This window comes from Oncorhynchus clarkii, chromosome 17 (assembly GCF_045791955.1).
Source record: "Oncorhynchus clarkii lewisi isolate Uvic-CL-2024 chromosome 17, UVic_Ocla_1.0, whole genome shotgun sequence".
In the NCBI taxonomy this organism is placed as follows: domain Eukaryota; kingdom Metazoa; phylum Chordata; class Actinopteri; order Salmoniformes; family Salmonidae; genus Oncorhynchus; species Oncorhynchus clarkii.
Genome location: NC_092163.1, coordinates 48,816,120 through 48,839,059, shown reverse-complemented (window position 1 = coordinate 48,839,059; position 22,940 = coordinate 48,816,120). Strand labels below are relative to the sequence as shown.

The window sequence follows — 22,940 nt, the reverse complement described above, 5'->3', positions numbered from 1 at the left end:
GGATTTTTAATGAATTTATTTGCAAATTATGGTGGAAAATAAGTATTTGGTCAATAACAAAAGTTTCTCAATACTTTGTTATATACCCTTTGTTGGCAATGACAGAGGTCAAACGTTTTCTGTAAGTCTTCACAAGGTTTTCACACACTGTTGCTGGTATTTTGGCAAATTCCTCCATGCAGATCTCCTCTAGAGCAGTGATGTTTTGGGGCTGTTGCTGGGCAACACGGACTTTCAACTCCCTCCAAAGATTTTCAATGGGGTTGAGATCTGGAGACTGGCTAGGCCACTCCAGGACCTTGAAATGCTTCTTACGAAGCCACTCCTTCGTTGCCCGGGTGGTGTGTTTGGGATCATTGTCATGCTGAAAGACCCAGCCACGTTTCATCTTCAATGCCCTTGCTGATGGAAGGAGGTTTTCACTCAAAATCTCACGATACATGGCCCCATTTATTCTTTCCTTAACACGGATCAGTCGTCCTGGTCCCTTTGCAGAAAAACAGCCCCAAAGCATGATGTTTCCAACCCCATGCTTCACAGTAGGTATGGTGTTCTTTGGATAAAACTCAGCATTCTTTGTCCTCCAAACACGACGAGTTGAGTTTTTACCAAAAAGTTATATTTTGGTTTCATCTGACCTTCTCCCAATCCTCTTCTGGATCATCCAAATGCTCTCTAGCAAACTTCAAACGGGCCTGGACATGTAGTGGCTTAAGCAGGGGGACACGTCTGGCACTGCAGGATTTGAGTCCCTGGTGGCGTAGTGTGTTACTGATGGTAGGCTTTGTTACTTTGGTCTCAGCTCTCTGCAGGTCATTCACTAGGTCCCCCTATGTGGTTCTGGGATTTTTGCTCACCGTTCTTGTGATCATTTTGACCCCACGGGGTGAGATCTTGTGTGGAGCCCCAGATCGAGGGAGATTATCAGTGGTCTTGTATGTCTTCCATTTCCTAATAATTGCTCCCACAGTTGATTTCTTCAAACCAAGCTGTTTACCTATTGCAGATTCAGTCTTCCCAGCCTGGTGCAGGTCTACAATTTTGTTTCTGGTGTCCTTTGACAGCTCTTTGGTCTTGGCCATAGTGGAGTTTGGAGTGTGACTGTTTGAGGTTGTGGACAGGTGTCTTTTATACTGATACAAGTTCAAACAGGTGCCATTAATACAGGTAACGAGTGGAGGACAGAGGAGCCTCTTAAAGAAGTTGTTACAGGTCTGTGAGAGCCAGAAATCTTGCTTGTTTGTAGGTGACCAAATGGGCCAAAATACCAGCAACAGTGTGTGAAAACCTTGTGAAGACTTACAGAAAACGTTTGACCTCTGTCATTGCCAACAAAGGGTATATAACAAAGTATTGAGAAACTTTTGTTATTGACCAAATACTTATTTTCCACCATAATTTGCAAATAAATTCATTAAAAATCCTACAATGTGATTTTTTTTTCTCATTTTGTCTGTCATAGTTGAAGTGTACCTATGATGAAAATTACAGGCCTCTCATCTTTTTAAGTGAGAGAACTTGCACAATTGGTGGCTGACTAAATACTTTTTTGCCCCACTGTATAGACCGGTGTGTGTCTTTCCAAATCATGTCCAATCAATTGAATTTACCACAGGTGTACTCCTATCAAGTTGTAGAAACATCTCAAGGATGACCAATTGAAACAGGATGCACCTGAGCTCAATTTCGAGCTTCATAGCAAAGGGCTTGAATACTTATGTAAATAAGTTCTGTTTTTATTATTATTATTATAGATTTGCAAAAATGTCTATTTGTCATTATGGGGTATTGTGTGTCGATTGATAAGAAAAATAAATATTCAATCCATTTTAGAATGAGGCTGTAATGTAACAAAACGTGGAAAAGGTCAAGGGGTCTGAATACTTTCCGAATGCATTATATCTCAAGTTACAATTTAGACCTAGCTGCAGATCTGTCATCTGATATGAGAACGATCGCGATAATAAAAAGTGATGAGTGATTGGGTAGACAGATGGATGGGGTTGTGTCTGGGTGGACAGAGTGTAGTGTCCTGTACCTTGCTGCTGCTGGGCGTCATACATGCGGATCTCGAAGATGGGCGGCCGTTCGTTGCGGAGCAGGGTGACGGTCCTGGTGACCTGGTCCAGTTTGTAGATGCTGCCGCTGCGGTACTCGTTCCAGAACAGGAAGTGTTTGTAGTGACACAGGCCAAAGGCGTGGTTCAACTCCTGACCCTCATATACCGTCTGATAGCAACAGCACAACACAAGGTCATATTCATTAGTGCACACCTTAGCAAAACATTTTGCATCTGAAACACAGGTATTGTCAATGTCTGACCTTGAGTTCGGTGTTGTTGAGGTGGTCATAGTAGGGTTAGGGTTAGGTTAAGCACTAGTAACCAGTCTGACTGACCTTGCGTTCAGTGTTGTTAATGTAGACCATCTCGATGCGGTCATAGTATGCGTCCACCCAGTACAGAATGCCCTGTGGGATGTCCAGACTCAGACCATTGGGCCACAAGACTGTCTTACTGGTCAGGAACACGTTCCTGTTAGAACCATCCATCCAGGCCCGCTCAATCTTCCCTCTTTTACTCTCCTTGGGATCTTCCTCCCAGTCAGTCCAGTACATCCACCTTGGAAGAGAGAGAGGAGGGGTGGGTGAGCAGGGTGTGTGTGTTTTGGTCCATTGTGACTGGACAATTCTGCCCCAGCTGACATCTGATCGAGTAGCATTCTATAGGACGTCTCCTAACCACCCTCGTCCACCCCCACGGTGAAGGGTCCCCTAGTCTGGCTGTCAATATACTGACGAATGACATTCTCTCCAGATTGGAGCTGTCTGTCAAAGCCCCTGATAGATGAACACCAAAGGACTATCGATCCAGCCAGCCGGCCACCACTATGACCAAGTCCAATATCGGCTGTTAAACAACTCATTATGTAACACCAGACTCTCCTCTCCTCATCACACTGTAGTATGAGTGACCATCTGACTCAATCAATTTCTCCCTCTGAGACTCCTCCCCTCTACCGGTCTCTACCTCTCATCTTTACCTCTCCTTCCCCCATTCTCTCTATTCCTCCCTACTTCTACCTCGGGTTCGATCCATCTCACTCTCCTCTCGCTCCTCCACTCCGTCTCTCCTCGTCTCCCTCGCTCTCCCCTATTTCTCTCGCTCTCTCTGGCTGGCTGATTGATTACAGGTCTTAGTGGAGGTGAGCGCTTCTCCAGGAGAGTGTGTGGACGCACATCTCTCTGTCACGGCCAATCTAAAGTGTGTTTGTGTGTGTGTGTATTGCTCTAGGGAGCGGGCCAGCTGAGGGTACATCAATATGAAGAGTCACACACAGATTAAGACCGCTTGGAGAGAGAACCCCGGGTGCCCAGTACACTGTAGCTCAGTTGGTGGAACATGGCTCTTGCGACCCCAGGGTAGTGGGTTTGATTCCAGGGACCACTCATAAGTAAATATATGCACACATGACTAAGTCGATTTGGATAAAAGTGTCTGCTAAATATCATATTATAAACCGGGTAGTTTGTCTCCTGGATGCTGAGGTATATCAGCTTTTTTTTTTCCACCACTGGGGATTGTGGTATATGTCCTATTGCTTAATTATCACACACACACACACACACACACACACACACACACACACAGAGAGAGAGAGAGAGAATTGTTTTGAAGCGCCATGAGGGGACAATGGGGGCTTAGTGACAGGAGGCTATTATCGACAGATGACCATCTGCTCTTTTGTGACCCACACACATACGCATGTACATTTTGTATGCATGTACACTAACACCAACACACACACTAACCCACACCCCCCAGGGTCAACTTTCCAATCATCTCCCTGCCACATCACACACACATGGGAGAGGCTCATTAGAATATCAAAAGAATCTATTAAGAAGCAGAGGGAATCAAACACACACACACACACACACACACACACACACTCTGAATTAAATTAAAACCTACCGCCTCCCACAAAACAACTTTTACCTAACCTCTCCCACACATCCAACCCACAAACTTTAAAGTTGCAGCTCAACAGTTTAAAGACCAATCTGAAACCACCATCTTTCCTTTCATCTTTCTCCCACCCCCCCCCCCCTCTCTCCGTCTCTTACCCGTGCAGGGGGTCCACTACGATGGCGCGGGGGTGGGTCATCTTGCCATCGATGAGAGTCTTGCGAGTCTGGGAAGCCTTCTCCAGCCTGGCCACACTGATGGTCTTCTTGGGCCCATCATCTGTCCAGTACAGGTTATCAGCCATCCAGTCCACCGCTATACCCTCGACTGTATGGATCCCTGGAACACAGAGGAATAGGTGGTGAGAGGCCAGTCACCCTATTATACACAACAAAACTGGACAAACGGAGCTAAAATGATCACCTCTACCCTCACAAGAGCACCTGACAAGGCGCTAGCATTATTTTGGAACCAAAATGGCCACTACTCCCTATTACTGTAATGATTCCCGAAAATGGCCAACATTACCGTACCTTCCTTCAGAATGGTGTCCCTTTCTGTACCGTCGATCTTCTGGCGGCCGATGAGGTAGCTGGTGGCGTCGGCGAAATATATGAAGTCACTCTCCGAGTGGAAGTCCAGGGCTCTGGGGTTCATCAGGTTCTCTATGGGGATCATGTACTCATCTGGGACCTTAGCATTCATGTCCATCCCTCTGATGACCCCTGGACGACCTTTACCGTACACCAGAAACAGCTCATGCTCCGGCTCTGAGAAACAGCATGGGAGATAGAGAGGACTTACTGGGTATGTATTCATAAATCATCTCAGAGTAAGAATGTTGATCTAGGATCAGCCATCCCCCTGTCCATGTAATCTTATTCATTATGATCTAGAAGACAAAAACTGATCCTAGATCAGCACTTTGAGATGCTTTATGAATAGGGGCTTTTGACTGTAAACTTATTATAAACACATATCTAGTTAGCGTCTCTCTAGCAAGTCTGCCCAACCTGAGAGGTAGCTTCTTAAAAGGATTTCAAGTCACACTACAATGCTACGACAGACAGACATGGGACCAGGAGGAGGAGAGTATTAGTGAGGCCTTTGTTGTTTGATGAGATCCACATGATTCCAATCCCTTCCAATATTCCCGGCTTTCTTAAATCTTGTGACCGATTGCGTCTCAGAAAATAATTCCCAATTGAAATGCTGAAACTAAATTACACTGCCCCATGTCATTTGCATGATTTAAAACAGACAGAAATGGCGCAAGAGCAGCATAATCCCGTCAACCTAATGAGAATCGTAAGCGATTTTCAAATCATTCAAATGAACAAGCGGGAGTTCCGTATGGCATGGCGGACGGGAGAGGCTTCTGTTGAATCAATCTACCGTGGTGTGGTTATCAAGGCCACCAAAGGGTTATAGTCTAGAAACAGATCAATATGTGCTTGCTTTCATATCCTCACAGAATATTAATACATACCTTGCGGGCAAAGTGAATCAATCAGGGATGCGGTTGCAACTTACATGATGCAGCATACCAAAGTAGTCAATTGGAGAAAAGCCTGGTTAATACATGCACATTAGGGGTGTCCCAGACCTTAGCTCAGGGGCATGCGGTTTTCCTGACTGAATCTTCACTGCCCTTGGCACAGGTTCAATCACAGAATCAATCTATGCCTCCGGTTTAAAGTTAGTGGGACTTCAGGCATGTAGACATTGATTAGGGAGGTTGGCTGTCAAGGCCAGGTGAGTCAGACGATTTCTACTGCTCAGACATGAGATTTAGCTGCTCAAAGAGACCGCCGCAGAGGAGGAATGGATAGCCAGATTTGTGAAGGAGCTGATTGGAGGAGCTGAAAGTGGATAGGCTGTGACATCATCTGTGCCGTAGACTATCGTATGTAGGAATGGGTTGGCTGTGTTGTTGTATCTCAGAGCAGATATAATTCAGCATCTTAAAGCGGATTTGCTTGGGTTGTAAAATTGCCTAACAGATAGTAGGCTGTGCTATGGAGTATCTGAGAGGTGATTGGCTGTGCTGTGGTGTACCTGAGACGAGATTGGCTGTGTGGTACTTACTCTTGCAGGACTTCCCGTCACTCCCCAGGCTGAATCCGGAGCGACAGCGGCAGGTGCGGGTCTTATGGCTGTTTCCCAGCAGACAAATATCAGAGCAGCCTCCTGCCTTCCCAAACTGGTCTGGCTCACATGCATGGCTACGCACTGGAGGAGAGGACTTTTTTTAGTATTCAAATGAATTTCAACTATACCACTATGTCTGTGGGTTCAATATAGAATTGATTTGACAATATGCCCAGCATAAAATACAGAACCCTATAACAACAGTTACCTGGGGGCTGGCGTCTCTGGTGGTAGACGTGCAGGGCTCCTCCCTTGTCGACGCGGGTCACCACCTGGTAGTCAGAGCTGTTGAAGCGGTTCACTCGGATCACACTGGTCTTAGGCTGCATGTTGGCGTTGTCCGAGTTAGTGGCATACAGGTAGTTCTCAAACACTGTCAGACCGTACAGATGCTCAATCTGACAGAGAGGGTGGGGAGAGGGAGGGAGGGAGAGAGAGAATAAGGGAGGGAAGAGAAAAAGAGGGGGAGGGAGAGAGAATGAGTGACGCAAAACCCCAAAAAGTCACAATCAATCCAGCATTCCCCTCCACACTCATTCACTCAGTATGTCCGAACCCAACCGCAAAGGTGCTTCAGAATTCTAAACATCACCCTTCGCATGACACAGGGATCCGTTTTATTCAATGCACTCTAGCACGCCTAAACAAACACACATTCATACGTGAGAAGAAAGCCAGGCGTACTGTCCCAGTAAAACAGCACTAACGTCACATAGACGTTGGAGGCCCATCAGTGTTTCAGATCAGGGCAACTAGCGTCCATTAAGATGAGGCAGGGCAGGGATAAACACAGATGCTCTCTGCAACACAGCCCATACCACACCATCAATAACCGTCCATGGACTTTAAACTGCTGCTGATTGCTATCTGGCACACACACACAAATGAAGGGGCTTTGTGTGTGTGTGTGTGTGTGTGTGTGTACACATGTCTCTGCCCCCAGGCCCAGTGAGTAAATGAAGGCTATTACTTGTGCAGACAGAGACAGCTAGCGATAAAAGCCCTGCTAACAGGTTTAAAAGGCGCTTGGCCACGCCTGCCGCGGCACCGTCCAGAGCTCAGCCTTACCTCCTACTAATCAGCACTCTAATGAAAAGGCTACTGTCCACCCCCTGCTCTCTGGCCATAGCTCACCGGTCTACAAACTACTACAACCGCAGGGGAGAAAGGATCCTCACAGGAGAGAAAAACAAGGGAATCTCTACATAGATTTACACACATAAAAAGGGGGGCACTTGGTTTTAGTGCCATGTATTTCCATTTAAGATTGAACTGCTTGGAAAACTATGAATGTAAAGTTCACAGCTCCTTACACTACATAAAGATGTCCATCTGCTCTACACAACATTAACAATCTACAACATTCCACAATGTTAAACCCACTTAACTGATCCCTTCCAGAACTCTGCCATATGCTAGCTTCCAGACAGTCTCAGGTTGATGAGCTCACAAGCAGGCCCTGAATGATAGTGCGTTTGTTCTTGCCCTCGATGTCCTTGTGTGTTTGTGTGTGCGTGTGCTCGTGTGCGCATGTGCGTGTATGTCCTCACCAGCAGGCCCTGTATGATGGTGTGTCTGTTCTTGCCTTCGTAGTCCACCACCTCTATGTAGTCCAGGTATGCATCAGCCCAGTAGACCAGCCTGCTGACCAGGTCCAGGGTGATACCGTGGGGGAACACAATCTTACTGTCCACCAGCTTAGTCCGGTTCTGACCATCCATGTCACAACGTTCCACCTTGGGGATCTGACCGTAGTCTGTGAAGAACACTTTACTGTGGAAGAAGAATAGGGGAGGGAGATGATTATAGACAAGAATTCTAGATTCTATTTTATTCCAAACATATTTTAGCAGGTAAGTTAACTGAGCATGAGGATGTTTTCATTTCCAGCAACAACCTAGGGAAGAGCTGCGGGAGAGGAGAGACAGCTGCTTGACAGTGATTGGTTGATTGGTGAATTGATAAATGTAGGGGAAACTTGGCTCTGTAGTTGAATAGCCCTTATTACCTTAATTAGGTTATATATGGAGGACTATTTGAGTGTGGTAAGTTTGTCCAACAACAACCTAGGGACACCTCCTGGGCCTAACTAGAACATTTGATATTCTATTATGTCTTTCTCCTTAAAAAGCTTGTTTACCGTGCCTCTCACTGGTTCCTAAACAGGAGGAAACTATCAAACTGTCTTGGACATGCTCTCGGAAAGGCCCCGGTGCACAACTGAGCAAGAGGACAAGTACATTAGAGTGTCTAGTTTGAGAAACAGATGCCTCACAAGTCCTCAACTGGTAGCTTCATTAAATAGTACCCGCAAAACATCAATCTCAACGTCAACAGTGAAGAGGCGACTCCGGGATCCTGGCCTTCTAGGCAGAGTTGCAAAGTAAAAGCCATATCTCAGACTGGCCAATAAAAATAAATTATTAAGATGGGCAAAAGAACACAGACACTGGACAGAGGAACTCTGCCTATAGAAGGCCAGCATCCCGGAGTTGCCTCTTCACTGTAAACTCTCCTTCCAGTCTCATATCAAACATCTCCAATCTAAAATCAAATCTAGAGTCGGCTTTCTATTCCGCAACAAAGCCTCCTTCACTCACGCCGCCAAACTTACCCTAGTAAAACTGACTATCCTACCGATCCTCGACTTTGGCAATGTCATCTGCAAAATAGCTTCCAATACTCTACTCAGCAAACTGGATGCAGTTTATCACAGTGCCATCCATTTTGTTACTAAAGCACCTTATACCACCCACCACTGCGACCTGTGTGCTCTAGTCGGCTGGCCCTCGCTACATATTTATCGCCAGACCCACTGGCTCCAGGTCATCTACAAGTCCATGCTAGGTAAAGCTCCGCCTTATCTCAGTTCACTGGTCACGATGGCAACACCCACCCGTAGCACGCGCTCCAGCAGGTGTATCTCACTGATCATCCCTAAAGCCAACACCTCATTTGGCCGCCTTTCGTTCCAGTTCTCTGCTGCCTGCGACTGGAACGAATTGCAAAAATCACTGAAGTTGGAGACTTTTATCTCCCTCACCAACTTCAAACATCTGCTGTCTGAGCAGCTAACCGATCGCTGCAGCTGTACATAGTCTATCGGTAAATAGCCCACTCAATTTTACCTACCTCATCCCCATACTGTTTATATTTATTTACTTTTCTGCTCTTTTGCACACCAACCACCTGTACATGACCATCTGATAATTTATCACTCCAGTGTTAATCTGCAAAATTGTAATTATTCCCCTACCTCCTTATGCCTTTTGCACACAATGTATATAGACTCTTTTTTTTCTACTGTGTTATTGACTTGTTAATTGTTTACTCCATGTGTTGTCTGTTCACACTGCTATGCTTTATCTTGGCCAGGTCGCAGTTGCAAATGAGAACTTTTTCTCAACTAACCTACCTGGTTAAATAATGGTGAAATAAAAAATAAATTTAAAAAACTGTTTAAGTTGAGACTAGTACACAGCGTTGTACGAGATCTTCAGTTTCATGCATTGGAATAGCCTTCATTTCTCAGAACAAGAATAGATTGACGAGTTTCAGAAGTTCTTTGTTTCTGGCCATTTTGAGCCTGTAATCGAACCCACAAATGCTCCAGATACTCAACTAGTCCAAAGAAGGCCAGTTTTATTGCTTCTTTAATGAGAACAATAGTTTTCAGCTGTGCGAACATAAATTGCAAAAGGGTTTTCTAATGATGAATTAGCCTTTTAAAATGATAAACTTGGATTAGCTAACACAACGTGCCATTGGAACACAGGAGTGATGGTTGCTAATAATGGGCCTCTGTACACCTACGTAGATATTCCATTTTTTTATTTTTTATTGCCGTTTCCAGCTACAATAGTCATTTACAACAACAACGTCTACACCGTATTTCTGATAGATTTTATGTTATTTTAAAGCTTGTGGAAGGCTACCCGAAACATCTGACCCAAGTTAAACAATTTAAAGGCAAATCAGTCAACTACACACACACACACACACACACACACACACAAATATTATATAATCTCTAAATTACAGCCAAGAATATTACTCTCATCCTCTTATAGCAGCTGGACAACATCAGGCAGGGGAAGTAAATGTACCAGAGTATATTACTGCACAGACAATTATAGCACTGGGAATTGGTTGGAATGAAAAACAAATACTTGCACATGCGCGCACACACACAAACAGAGACACACACACACACACATGGCGAGCACACACACACACACACACACAACCCCTTTTGGAATTGAGTTCCGAGACCCGTCATAAACAGCAGGGCTGAAATAAAAACATGACTATAGAAAAACAGTGAAAAGGCAAGATTTGGGAGCGCTCAGGGGCTCAGGGCTGAACAACACAAATGAAACATCTGCACTAAATTACTGCTCCCCCAAAACTTCCAGTCAGAGAGCGGAATGAAACATCTGCACTAAATTACTGCTCCCCCAAAACTTCCAGTCAGAGAGGGGAATGAAACATCTGCACTAAATTACTGCTCCCCCAAAACTTCCAGTCAGAGAGGGGAATGAAACATCTGCACTAAATTACTGCTCCCCCAAAACTTCCAGTCAGAGAGGGGAATGAAACATCTGCACTAAATTACTGCTCCCCCAAAACTTCCAGTCAGAGAGGGGAATGAAACACCTGCACTAAATTACTGCTCCCCCAAAACTTCCAGTCAGAGAGGGGAATGGAACATCTGCACTAAATTACTGCTCCCCCAAAACTTCCAGTCAGAGAGGGGAATGAAACATCTGCACTAAATTACTGCTCCCCCAAAACTTCCAGTCAGAGAGGGGAATGAAACATCTGCACTAAATTACTGCTCCCCCAAAACTTCCAGTCAGAGAGGGGAATGGAACATCTGCACTAAATTACTGCTCCCCCAAAACTTCCAGTCAGAGAGGGGAATGAAACATCTGCACTAAATTACTGCTCCCCCAAAACTTCCAGTCAGAGAGGGGAATGAAACATCTGCACTAAATTACTGCTCCCCCAAAACTTCCAGTCAGAGAGGGGAATGGAACATCTGCACTAAATTACTGCTCCCCCAAAACTTCCAGTCAGAGAGGGGAATGAAACATCTGCACTAAATTACTGCTCCCCCAAAACTTCCAGTCAGAGAGGGGAATGGAACATCTGCACTAAATTACTGCTCCCCCAAAACTTCCAGTCAGAGAGGGGAATGGAACATCTGCACTAAATTACTGCTCCCCCAAAACTTCCAGTCAGAGAGGGGAATGGAACATCTGCACTAAATTACTGCTCCCCCAAAACTTCCAGTCAGAGAGGGGAATGAAACATCTGCACTAAATTACTGCTCCCCCAAAACTTCCAGTCAGAGAGGGGAATGAAACATCTGCACTAAATTACTGCTCCCCCAAAACTTCCAGTCAGAGAGGGGAATGAAACATCTGCACTAAATTACTGCTCCCCCAAAACTTCCAGTCAGAGAGGGGAATGAAACACCTGCACTAAATTACTGCTCCCCCAAAACTTCCAGTCAGAGAGGGGAATGGAACATCTGCACTAAATTACTGCTCCCCCAAAACTTCCAGTCAGAGAGGGGAATGAAACATCTGCACTAAATTACTGCTCCCCCAAAACTTCCAGTCAGAGAGGGGAATGAAACATCTGCACTAAATTACTGCTCCCCCAAAACTTCCAGTCAGAGAGGGGAATGGAACATCTGCACTAAATTACTGCTCCCCCAAAACTTCCAGTCAGAGAGGGGAATGAAACACCTCCAAGTGTTTCGGGAAAACTGAAACCCCTTCGCCCCTCCAACCACCCCTCAACCCCAGCCCATTGTTTTGGGTTGTGTAACAATGACAGACTACGGTTGCCCAAATATTGGGCCTCTCATGGGACTGTTATGGCGTGTTAAAACAAACGTGCTCTGGGACATTGGTCTGTTCCCATGGGATAAAGACGGGAGGACAGACAGACTGCAGTGTGAAATTCGCTGTCTCACTGCGTACATGCAAAGACATGCCCATCCAACCTCGAACAAATGGGGGCATTGAATAGGGTTACATGATGAGTGTGAATGTGTGTATATGTAAAATGATTTTGCAGGTGTGTACATCAATTCAATTGACCTTCATTTCCTTAAAGGGAACTTCATGTGTGGTGATTAGAGGGCGAACGATTATGATTTTTCAATGCCGATGCAGATTATTGGAGGACCAAAAAAAAGCCGATACCGATTAATAAGGATGATTTTTTTTGTTATAATGACAATTACAACAATACTGAATTAACACTTATTTTAACTTAATATAATACATCAATAAAATCAATTTGGCCTCAAATAAATAATGGAACGTGTTCAATTTGGTTTAAATAATGCAAAAACAAAGTGCTGGAGAAGAAAGTAAAAGTGCCATGTAAGAAAGCTAACGTTTCAGTTCCTTGCTCAGAACATGAGAACATATGAAAGCTGGTGGTTCCTTTTAACATGAGACTATATTCCCAGGTAAGAGGTTTTAGGTTGTAGTTAATATAGTATTTATAGGACAATTTCTCTCTATACCATTTCTATTCCATATACCTTTGACTATTGGATGTTCTTATAGGCACTTTAGTATTGCCAGTGTAACAGTATAGCTTCCGTCCCTCGAACCAGGAACACATCGACAACAGCCATCCTCGAAGCAGCGTTAGACTTGCAGAGCAAGGGGAACAACTACTCCAAGTCTCAGAGCGAGTGACATTTGAAATGCTATTAGCACACTAGCTAGCCATTTCACATCGGTTACACTAGCCTAATCTTGGGAGTTGATAAGCTTGAAGTCATAAACAGCGCAATGCTTGAAGCAGAGCGAAGAGCTGCTGGAAAAACACACGAAAGTGCTGTTTGAATAAATGCTTACGAGCCTGCTGCTGCCTACCATCGCTCAGTCAGACTGCTCTATCAAATCATAGAATTAATTATAATAACACAGAAATACGAGCCTTTGGTCGTTAATATGGTCGAATCCGGAAACTATCATTTCGAAAACAAAACGTTTATTATTATCGCATATACCCTGACTCTGCGTGCAATGAATGCAAGAGAAGTGACAATTTCACCTGGTTAATATTGACTGCTAACCTGGATTTATTTTAGCTAAATATGCAGGTTTAAAACTATATACTTCTGTGTATTGATTTTAAGAAAGGCATTGATGTTTATGGTTAGGTACACGTTGGAGCGACGACAGTCCTTTTTCCGTGAATGCGCACCGCATCGATTAGCAGGACACTAGCAGGACACGCTAGATAAACTAGTAATATCATCAACCATGTGTAGTTCTAACTAGTGATTATGATTGATTGATTGTTTTCATAAGATAAGTTTAATGCTAGCTAGCAACTTACCTTGGCTTCTTACTGCATTTGCGTAACAGGTAGGCTTCTCGTGGAGTGAAATGACAGGCAGGTGGTTAGAGCGTTGGACTAACGTTAGTTAACTGTAAGGTTGCAAGATTGAATCCCTGAGCTGACAAGGTACAAATCTGTCATTCTGCCCCAGAACAAGGCAGTTAACACACTGTTCCTAGGCCGTCATTGAAAATAAGAACGTGTTCTTAACTGACTTGCCTAGTTAAATAAAGGTTTAAAAAATATATTTTTTTTAAATCGGCCAAATCTATGTCCAAAAATACAGATTTCCGATTGTTAAGAAAACTTGAAATGGCCCTAATTAATCGGCCATTCCGATTAATCGGTCGACCTCTAGTGGTGATGGATTGGTATAAGATACATAACATAAAAGACAAAACACGGACACATAAGCAGTCTGGGGGCGTGTGTGTGTGTGTGTGTGTGTGTGTGTGTGTGTGTGTGTGTGTGTGTGTGTGTGTGTGTGTGTGTGTGTGTGTGTGTGTGTGTGTGTGTGTGTGTGTGTGTGTGTGTGTGTGTGTGTGTGTGTGTGTGTGTGTGTGTGTGTGTGTGTGTGTGTGTGTGTCCTCACCCCATAGTGGGGTCCAGGGCGATGCCCTTGGGGTTGTACAGCTCCTGGTCCAGCAGGGTGACACACGTCTGACCGTCCTTGTCACAGACAAAGATCCGGTCGTCCACGTCATCCACAAAGTAGAAGTTTCCTGTCAGCCAGTCAATAGCCATCTGCTCCACATCTGGACAGCAGAGAGAGAAAGAGAGAGTGAAATAGAGAGAGAGAGAGATGAGTGGAAAGAGGGAGGGAGTAGGGGAGATACAGAGAGAGAAGAGGAAGGGGGGCAAGAGAGAGAAAGGAAAAGGGAGGGAGAAAATAAAAATAGACGGAAAAGAGGAGACATAAAAAGATTAGAAACAATGAAAATACTTTACATGTCGACTGATACATCTTCATTGACCTGTTCTCTCGCTCAGGCTCGGTCTATGTGGGCACCTGCACGCTGTATGATCTAATGTACCGTACGGTTTAGTACTGTGGTAAAGGAAATGGTGGAGTGAGACATTGAGATAATGGTAGGGAGCTCCATCATGACTTGATAGTCCCAGTGACTATAACCATATCTAACGGTCCTGCTATGCCTGGCTTTCTGTCTGTCTCTGTCTCACTGCTAGCTATGTAAACATTCCATTATGCACTCATTGCTGATGTTTCTAAATCTACAGCACATTAACCTGGCACCGTATTGTGTGTGTGTGTGTGTGTGTGTGTGTGTGTGTGGTGTGCTCTACATACTGTATGTGCAGCAGAGTGGTGATGGAAGAGGGATACATATTAAGCTATAATATAACATGCAGCGTGGCAGAAAGCCTTGACACTCGCTTACAGAATGACACACAGCAACACACACACACACACACTCAGACTCACGCAGGTCAGTTGCCTAGAAAGCCTGGCAGCCTCTGTAATTCGGGTTATTCTTTGCAATTTCCCTGAATGTCAAAAGAGATGACCGTGACATTGGCAAATTAGGCTTCCTCTAAGCAATGTTCCTGTCATTCACAGACAGACTCACTCTCTCTTACTCTCCTTCTTCCCAAGTCCACCAACAGTACGCAGAAGTTGCTCCGAACCACTGATACAGGGTCCGCTTCTTTCTAAAAAACCTGCTGATGGTTTGGCTTAGGATTGGAATATCTGAGTACTATTATACCCATTATATACCCCCTGCTTCACTGTGGCTGCGTTCGGTATTAGTTAGTTATCCAGTGGTTGTGTTATGGTCCTTTTTAATATGGTTATTCCAGCTGGGAGAGGAGAGTGAGAATGTGGTTGTTAGAGTGGTAGAAATGGTACTGTGTAATCTCCTATTAAGACTGGTAGATTTTCCCATGGCCTGAGGATAGACTCAGCCCCACCCCTCCAAGAACTTCAAAGACCTGGACAAACACACAGGCCAGACCTGATCTCAGATACTACTATACGTGCTACATTGAGCTTGTCTGTTACAATAATATGAATAGAAAGAAGTGCAAACCCCGTCCACCTGGCACTGTCCAGACTAAAGCAAAAAAAAAAACGTCCACCTGGCACTGTCCAGACTAAAGCAAAAAAAAAAACGTCCACCTGGCACTGTCCAGACTAGAGCAAAAAAAAAAACGTCCACCTGGCACTGTCCAGACTAGAGCAAAAAAAAAAACGTCCACCTGGCACTGTCCAGACTAAAAAAAAAAAAACGTCCACCTGGCACTGTCCAGACTAGAGCAAAAAAAAGAACGTCCACCTGGCACTGTCCAGACTAGAGCAAAAAAAAAAACGTCCACCTGGCACTGTCCAGACTAGAGCAAAAAAAAAAAACGTCCACCTGGCACTGTCCAGACTAGAGCAAAAAAAAGAACGTCCACCTGGCACTGTCCAGACTAAAGCAAAAAAACCCGTCCACCTGGCACTGTCCAGACTAAAGCAAAAAAAAACGTCCACCTGGCACTGTCCAGACTAAAGCAAATCCTCACAGGATTTCAACCCAAGTCTGACACACACATATGTTATGCCCCACCCCACTGAGACTTGAAGGGAAAATGCCCTGCTCCACCCAAACAATGCCGAATACAGCACATACAGAGGGTAGAGGAGAGAGAAAGAGCAACACACACACACACTCCCTCCCTCCCACTCCCTCCCACAGCAACCATAGACTGAGTGTTTGCCAGACTTATAGAAAAAGCCCCATTGTCAGAGTTAAAGGAAAAGGAGAGATGAGACACTGGGGAACACAGTGATACAGTCCCCTAAAATTGTAATAGTATAACTGGGTTTAAAGTGTGTGGGTGTGTCTCTCTCGCGCTCTCTCTCTGAGGCAGGGGGCATCCCACAAGGTGCATTTTATTGACCAAAACTCAACCTACAAACACTCCCTCTTTCAATCTCTCACACACACACACACACGTCTGGTGGCGCGGTGTTGATTTAGGAGGGTCAAGGGGATAGTTTTCTCTAAAAGAGGAAAGAGTAGGATGATGAGGCAAATTCCATGGTCTAAGAGGGCAATAACAGTATGTCTAGTGAAAGCTTACCAGCTCATGGCCAATAAATCTAAATGGAATTCAAAAGGAGGTTTCATTGTTAAACACACACACACACAATTTCCAATGTGATTGAATGAGAGGGCAGGCAAAATGGATGACATTTATGCACTTAAGAAAAATCTATATTTTTAATTGACAAAGGGGGAGATGAGAGATTGTATGGTTTCCATTAGGAAAACGGATTACGCAGCAGCAGCTGGCTTAGAGGAGGAGATTTTTAGTTTTTTTAAATACCTTTATTGTGCCAGTAGGAGAGGAGAGGAGAGAAGGAGGTTTACGGGAATCAGGGGTCATATTCCCCATGGTGCTTTTTATTTTAACATGGAACCACGCTTAAACACTCCCAGCTGGCCGCCAGGCCAAACTACGTTGATTAAGCCATGGATAAAACAAAAAAGAGGAAGAGGGGGAGTGGAGGAAGAATGGAGTGTGGTGGAGGAGGGTTGAGAAACACCCTAACAGTGTGCTCAACAGCTAAAAACAAAAGAGTAGAAGAAGTCCATTGCCTATCATTGGAACTGATAAACAGAAACTCTGACTGGGAAGCCAAATTCTTTTTTCCACCTTCCTCCCTCGCTCCCTCACTCCCTCACTCCCTCCCACTCTACTCCCACTTCTCTCTTCTTCCTCCATGCATCATCACCCCATCCCTCCCTCTTCCCTAGAAGAGAGGAAAAACAGTCTGCATTCATTTACTGCACTTCTGTCTGACCAAAATTGCACTATAAAAACAACACAACATAATTGAAAAAACAGACCACAGTGCCTTTTTCCTTTTTTTCTCTCCTCCAAATAGGTTGTTTACTCTGCTCAGCCCTCTGCACCTCAGAGAGAGAGGACTAGATTTATATACAGGGAATTTGTGAGGGCGTATTTCTAACCTGCACTTGCTATTGGACTAATCAGAGCCACATCTACAGTGAGCTCCAAAAGTATTGGGACAGTGACAATTTGTTTCTGTTTTGGCTCCAGCACTTCGGATTTGAAATGATACAATGACTATGAGGTTAAAGTGCAGACTGTCAGCTTTAATCTGAGGGTATTATTATCCATAGCGGTTGAACTGTTTAGAATTTTTTCGGTATATAGTCCCCCATTTTAGAGGAGCATAAGTATTGGGACAAATTCACTTATATGTGTATTAAAAGGAGTCAAAAGTTTAGTATTTGGTCCCAAATTCCTAGCAAGCAATGATTACATCAAGCTTGTGACTCTACAAACTTGGATGCATTTTCTGTTTGTTTTGGTTGTGTTTCAGATGATTTTGTGCTCAATAGAGCATGAAATGGTAAATAATGTATTTTGGAGTCACTTTTTTCTAAATAAGAATATAATATGTTTCTAAACACTTCTACATTAATGTGAAAGCTACCACAGATAGTCCTGAATGAATCGTGATTAACGATGAGTGAGAAAGTTACAAATCTCACACCCCCAAGACATGCTAACCTCTTCCCATTACAATAACAGGGGAAGTTAGCATTTTTGGGGCGATATGATATTTGTGCATCTAACGTTCTCCCCCTCCCTCCTCACATCCACCTTCCTATCCCCAAAGCCAATCTCCTGCATTCAAAACACTCCAGTCTTAAACACCATCTGGAGAACGCATCACACGATAAGGGAAACTCGCACAAAAGAAAAAGCGGGCCCAAGGAGAAGGGAGAAAAGAACACGCTACTCCTAAACGTGGTACTGGTTAAGACCAGCCAGGGGCACACACAGTCAGAGGGACAAGAAGAACTGAAGAAGAGGAGGGAGAGAAAAAAGGAGGAGAAAAAAGACAGAGCAATGCCAATAATTACTTCACCATAACCCACCTTCCCCATTACTTCACCATAACCCCCTTCCCCATTACTTCACCATAACCCACCTTCCCCATTACTTCACCATAACCCCCTTCCCCATTACTTCACCATAACCCTCTTCCCCATTACTTCACCATAACCCCCTTCCCCATTACTTCACCATAACCCCCCTTCCCCATAACCCCCTTCCCCATTACTTCACCATAACCCCCCTTCCCCATAACCCCCCTTCCCCATTACTTCACCATAACCCCCTTCCCCATTACTTCACCATAATCCCCTTCCCCATTACTTCACCATAACCCCCTTCCCCATTACTTCACCATAACCCCCTTCCCCATTACTTCACCATCACCATAACCCCCCCTTCCCCATTACTTCACCATAACCCCCTTCCCCATTACGTCACCATAACCCCCTTACGTCACCATAACCCCCTTACTTCACCATAACCCCCTTCCCCATTACTAACCCCCTTCCCCATTACTCACCATAACCCCCTTCACCATTACTTCACCATAACCCCCTTCCCCATTCCCCATTACTTCACCATAACCCCCTTCCCCATTACGTCACCATAACCCCCTTCCCCATTACGTCACCATAACCCCCTTACTTCACCATAACCCCCTTACTTCACCATAACCCCCTTACTTCACCATAACCCCCTTACGTCACCATAACCCCCTTACGTCACCATAACCCCCTTACGTCACCATAACCCCCTTACTTCACCATAACCCCCTTACTTCACCATAACCCCCTACTTCACCATAACCCCCTTACTTCACCATTACCCCTTCCCCATTACGTCACCATAACCCCCTTACGTCACCATAACCCCCTTACGTCACCATAACCCCCTTACTTCACCATAACCCCTTACTTCACCATAACCCCCTTACTTCACCATAACCCCCTTACTTCACCATAACCCCCTTACTTACTTACTTCACCATAACCCCCCTTCCCCATAACCCCTTTACCACCATAACCCCCTTACTTAACCATAACCCCCTTACTTCACCATAACCCCCTTACTTCACCATTACTTCACCATAACCCCTCCTTCCCCCATAACCCCCTTCCCCATTACTTCACCATAACCCCCTTCCCCAACCCCTTCCCCATAACCCCCTTCCCCATTACTTCACCATAACCCCCTTCCCCATTACCCCTTCCCCATAACCCCCTTCCCCCATAACCCCCCTTCCCCATAACCCCCCTTCCCCATAACCCCCTTCCCCATTACTTCACCATAACCCCCTTCACCATTACTTCACCATAACCCCCTTCCCCATTACTTCACCATAACCCCCTTCCCCATTACGTCACCATAACCCCCTTCCCCATTACGTCACCATAACCCCCTTACTTCACCATAACCCCCTTCACCATAACCCCCTTCACCATAACCCCCTTACGTAACCCCTTACGTCACCATAACCCCCTTACTTCACCACCACCATAACCCCCTTCCCCATTACGTCCCCATAACCCCCTTACTTCCCCATTACGTCCCCATAACCCCCTTACTTCCCCATAACCCCCTTACTTCCCCATAACCCACTTCCTTCACCATAACCCCCTTCCTTCACCATAACCCCCTTCCTTCACCATAACCCCCCTTCCCCATTACTTCACCATAACCTTCCCCATTACTTCAACATAACCCTCCTTCGTCACCATAACCCCCTTCCCCATTACGTCCCCATAACCCCCTTACTTCCCCATAACCCCCTTACCCCCATTTACTTCCCCATAACCATAACCCCCTTCCCCCATTACTTCACCATTCTTCCCCATTACTTCACCATAACCCCCTTCCCCATTACTTCACCATAACCCCCTTCCCCATTACTTCACCATAACCCCCTTCCCATTACCCCTTCCCCATTACGTCACCATAACCCCCTTACGTCACCATAACCCCCTTACGTCACCATTACCATAACCCCCTTACTTCACCATAACCCCCTTACTTCACCATAACCCCCTTACTTCACCATAACCCCCCTTCCCCATTACTTCACCATAACCCCCCTTCCCCATAACCCCCTTACTTCACCATAACCCCCTTACTTCACCATAACCCCCTTACTTCACCATAACCCCCCTTCACCATTACTTCACCATAACCCCCTTCCCCATTACTTCACCATAACCCCCTTCCCCATTACCCCTTCCCCATAACCCCCTTACTTCACCATAACCCCCTTACTTCACCATAACCCCCTTCCCCATAACCCCCCTTCCCCATTACGTCACCATAACCCCCTTCCCCATTACCACCATAACCCCCTTCCTTCACCATAACCCCCTTCCCCATAACCCACCTTCCCCAACCCCCTTTCCCCATTACCTTCACCATAACCCCCTTCCCCATTACTTCACCATAACCCCCTTCCCCATTACCTCACCATAACCCCCTTCCCCACCTCACCATAACCCCCTTCCCCCTCACCATAACCCCCTTCCCCACCTCACCATAACCCCCTTCCCCATTACCTCACCATAACCCCCTTCCCCATTACCCCCTTACTTCACCATAACCCCCTTACTTCACCATAACCCCCTTCCCCATTACGTCACCATAACCCCCTTCCCCATTACGTCACCATAACCCCCTTCCTTCACCATAAACCCCTTCCTTCACCATAACCCCCTTCCTTCACCTTCACCATACCCCCTTCCCCATTACTTCACCATAACCCCCCTTCCCCATACCCCCTTCCCCATTACTTCACCATAACCCCCTTCCCCATTACGTCACCATAACCCCCTTCCCCATAACCCCCTTACTTCACCATAACCCCCTTCCCCATAACCCCCCTTCCCCATTACTTCACCATAACCCCCCTTCCCCATTACTTCCCCATAACCCCCCCTTCCCCATAACCCCCCTTCCCCATTACTTTCCCATAACCCCCTTCCCCATAACCCCCATCCCCATTACGTCACCATAACCCCCTTCCCCATAACCCCCTTACTTCACCATAACCCCCTTCACAATTACTTCACCATAACCCCCCTTCCCCATTACTTCACCATAACCCCCCTTCCCCATTACTTCACCATAACCCCCTTCACAATTACTTCACCATAACCCCCCTTCCCCATTACTTCACCATAACCCCCCTTCCCCATTACTTCACCATAACCCCCCTTCCCCATTACGTCACCATAACTCCCCTTCCCCATTACGTCACCATAACCCCCTTCCCCATAACCCCCTTACTTCACCATACCCCCTTCCCCATTACTTCACCATAACCCCCTTCAATATAACCCCACTTCACCATAACCCCCTTACTTCACCATAACCCCCTTACTTCACCATAACCCCCTTACTTCACCATAACCCCCTTACTTCACCATAACCCCCTTACTTCACCATAACCCCCCTTCCCCATAACCCCCTTCCCCATAACCCCCTTCCCCATAACCCCCCTTCCCCATTACTTCACCATAACCCCCCTTCCCCATTACTTCCCCATAACCCCCCCTTCCCCATAACCCCCCTTCCCCATTACTTCCCCATAACCCCCATCCCCATTACGTCACCATAACCCCCTTCCCCATAACCCCCTTCACAATTACTTCACCATAACCCCCCTTCCCCATTACTTCACCATAACCCCCCTTCCCCATTACTTCACCATAACCCCCCTTCCCCATAACCCCCCCTTCCCCATTACTTCACCATAACCCCCCTTCCCCATTACCCCCCTTCCCCATTACTTCACCATAACTCCCCTTCCCCATTACGTCACCATAACCCACTTCCCCATAACCCCCTTACTTCACCATACCCCCCTTCAATATAACCCCCTTCCTTCACCATAACCCCCTTACTTCACCATAACCCCCTTCCTTCACCATAACCCCCTTCCTTCACCATAACCCCCCTTCCCCATAACCCCGACTGCTGCTTTACCATGGAATCCTTAAAACACTCAAGCTAATCAAACTGCCCTTAGAATCAATTCAACCATTAACATAAGGCTAGCTGACAGAGTTGGTAACACTATGATAGGTTTATTACGTAGTGCCAGCTCCATCCTACAGTACTTAGGATAGGTGACTGTACACACACACACACACACACACACACACACACACACACACACACACACACACACACACACACACACACACACACACACACACACACACACACACACACACACACACACACACACACACACACACACACACACACACACAATTAATCCAATACAATGTACTAAAATACAGATATTTGGGTTTTCACAAACAGCCATTTTACATAGCTAGACATGGCTCAGACATTGAGGCCTCCTAGTATAGGTTATTACAAATCCCACACTCTTTCCAGTCAAGAGGAGACTGCTACACAGCCCTAATCTTTTAAAACACCCCCCCCCCCCCCCCCCTCCCAACTAAAGCTAGTGTACAGCTAGACATGCTGGTCTTAACTCAAATCCCCTTGTTAAAGATCATCATTAAACCTACTCATTTCCGCCCAGCCTCTCTGTCCCAGTAACCTAGACATTGTT

General features: G+C 45.7%; 1 protein-coding gene across 8 annotated transcripts in view; it reads right to left on the bottom strand.

The window, feature by feature from the left end:
* The window catches only part of LOC139371018 (low-density lipoprotein receptor-related protein 1-like), a 172,721-nt gene that overhangs the window by 64,095 nt on the left and 85,686 nt on the right, over positions 1 to 22,940 (bottom strand). For all 8 annotated transcript variants that reach the window (XM_071111037.1, XM_071111039.1, XM_071111038.1 and 5 more), the window contains exons 7-14: positions 14,088 to 14,250; positions 7,669 to 7,891; positions 6,327 to 6,516; positions 6,056 to 6,199; positions 4,501 to 4,737; positions 4,126 to 4,306; positions 2,398 to 2,620; positions 2,039 to 2,228 (exon numbers count right to left, since the gene is read on the bottom strand). In XM_071111037.1, coding sequence (XP_070967138.1) covers positions 2,039 to 2,228; positions 2,398 to 2,620; positions 4,126 to 4,306; positions 4,501 to 4,737; positions 6,056 to 6,199; positions 6,327 to 6,516; positions 7,669 to 7,891; positions 14,088 to 14,250 — 1,551 coding nt within the window. The remainder of the gene's footprint in view (positions 1 to 2,038; positions 2,229 to 2,397; positions 2,621 to 4,125; positions 4,307 to 4,500; positions 4,738 to 6,055; positions 6,200 to 6,326; positions 6,517 to 7,668; positions 7,892 to 14,087; positions 14,251 to 22,940) is intronic.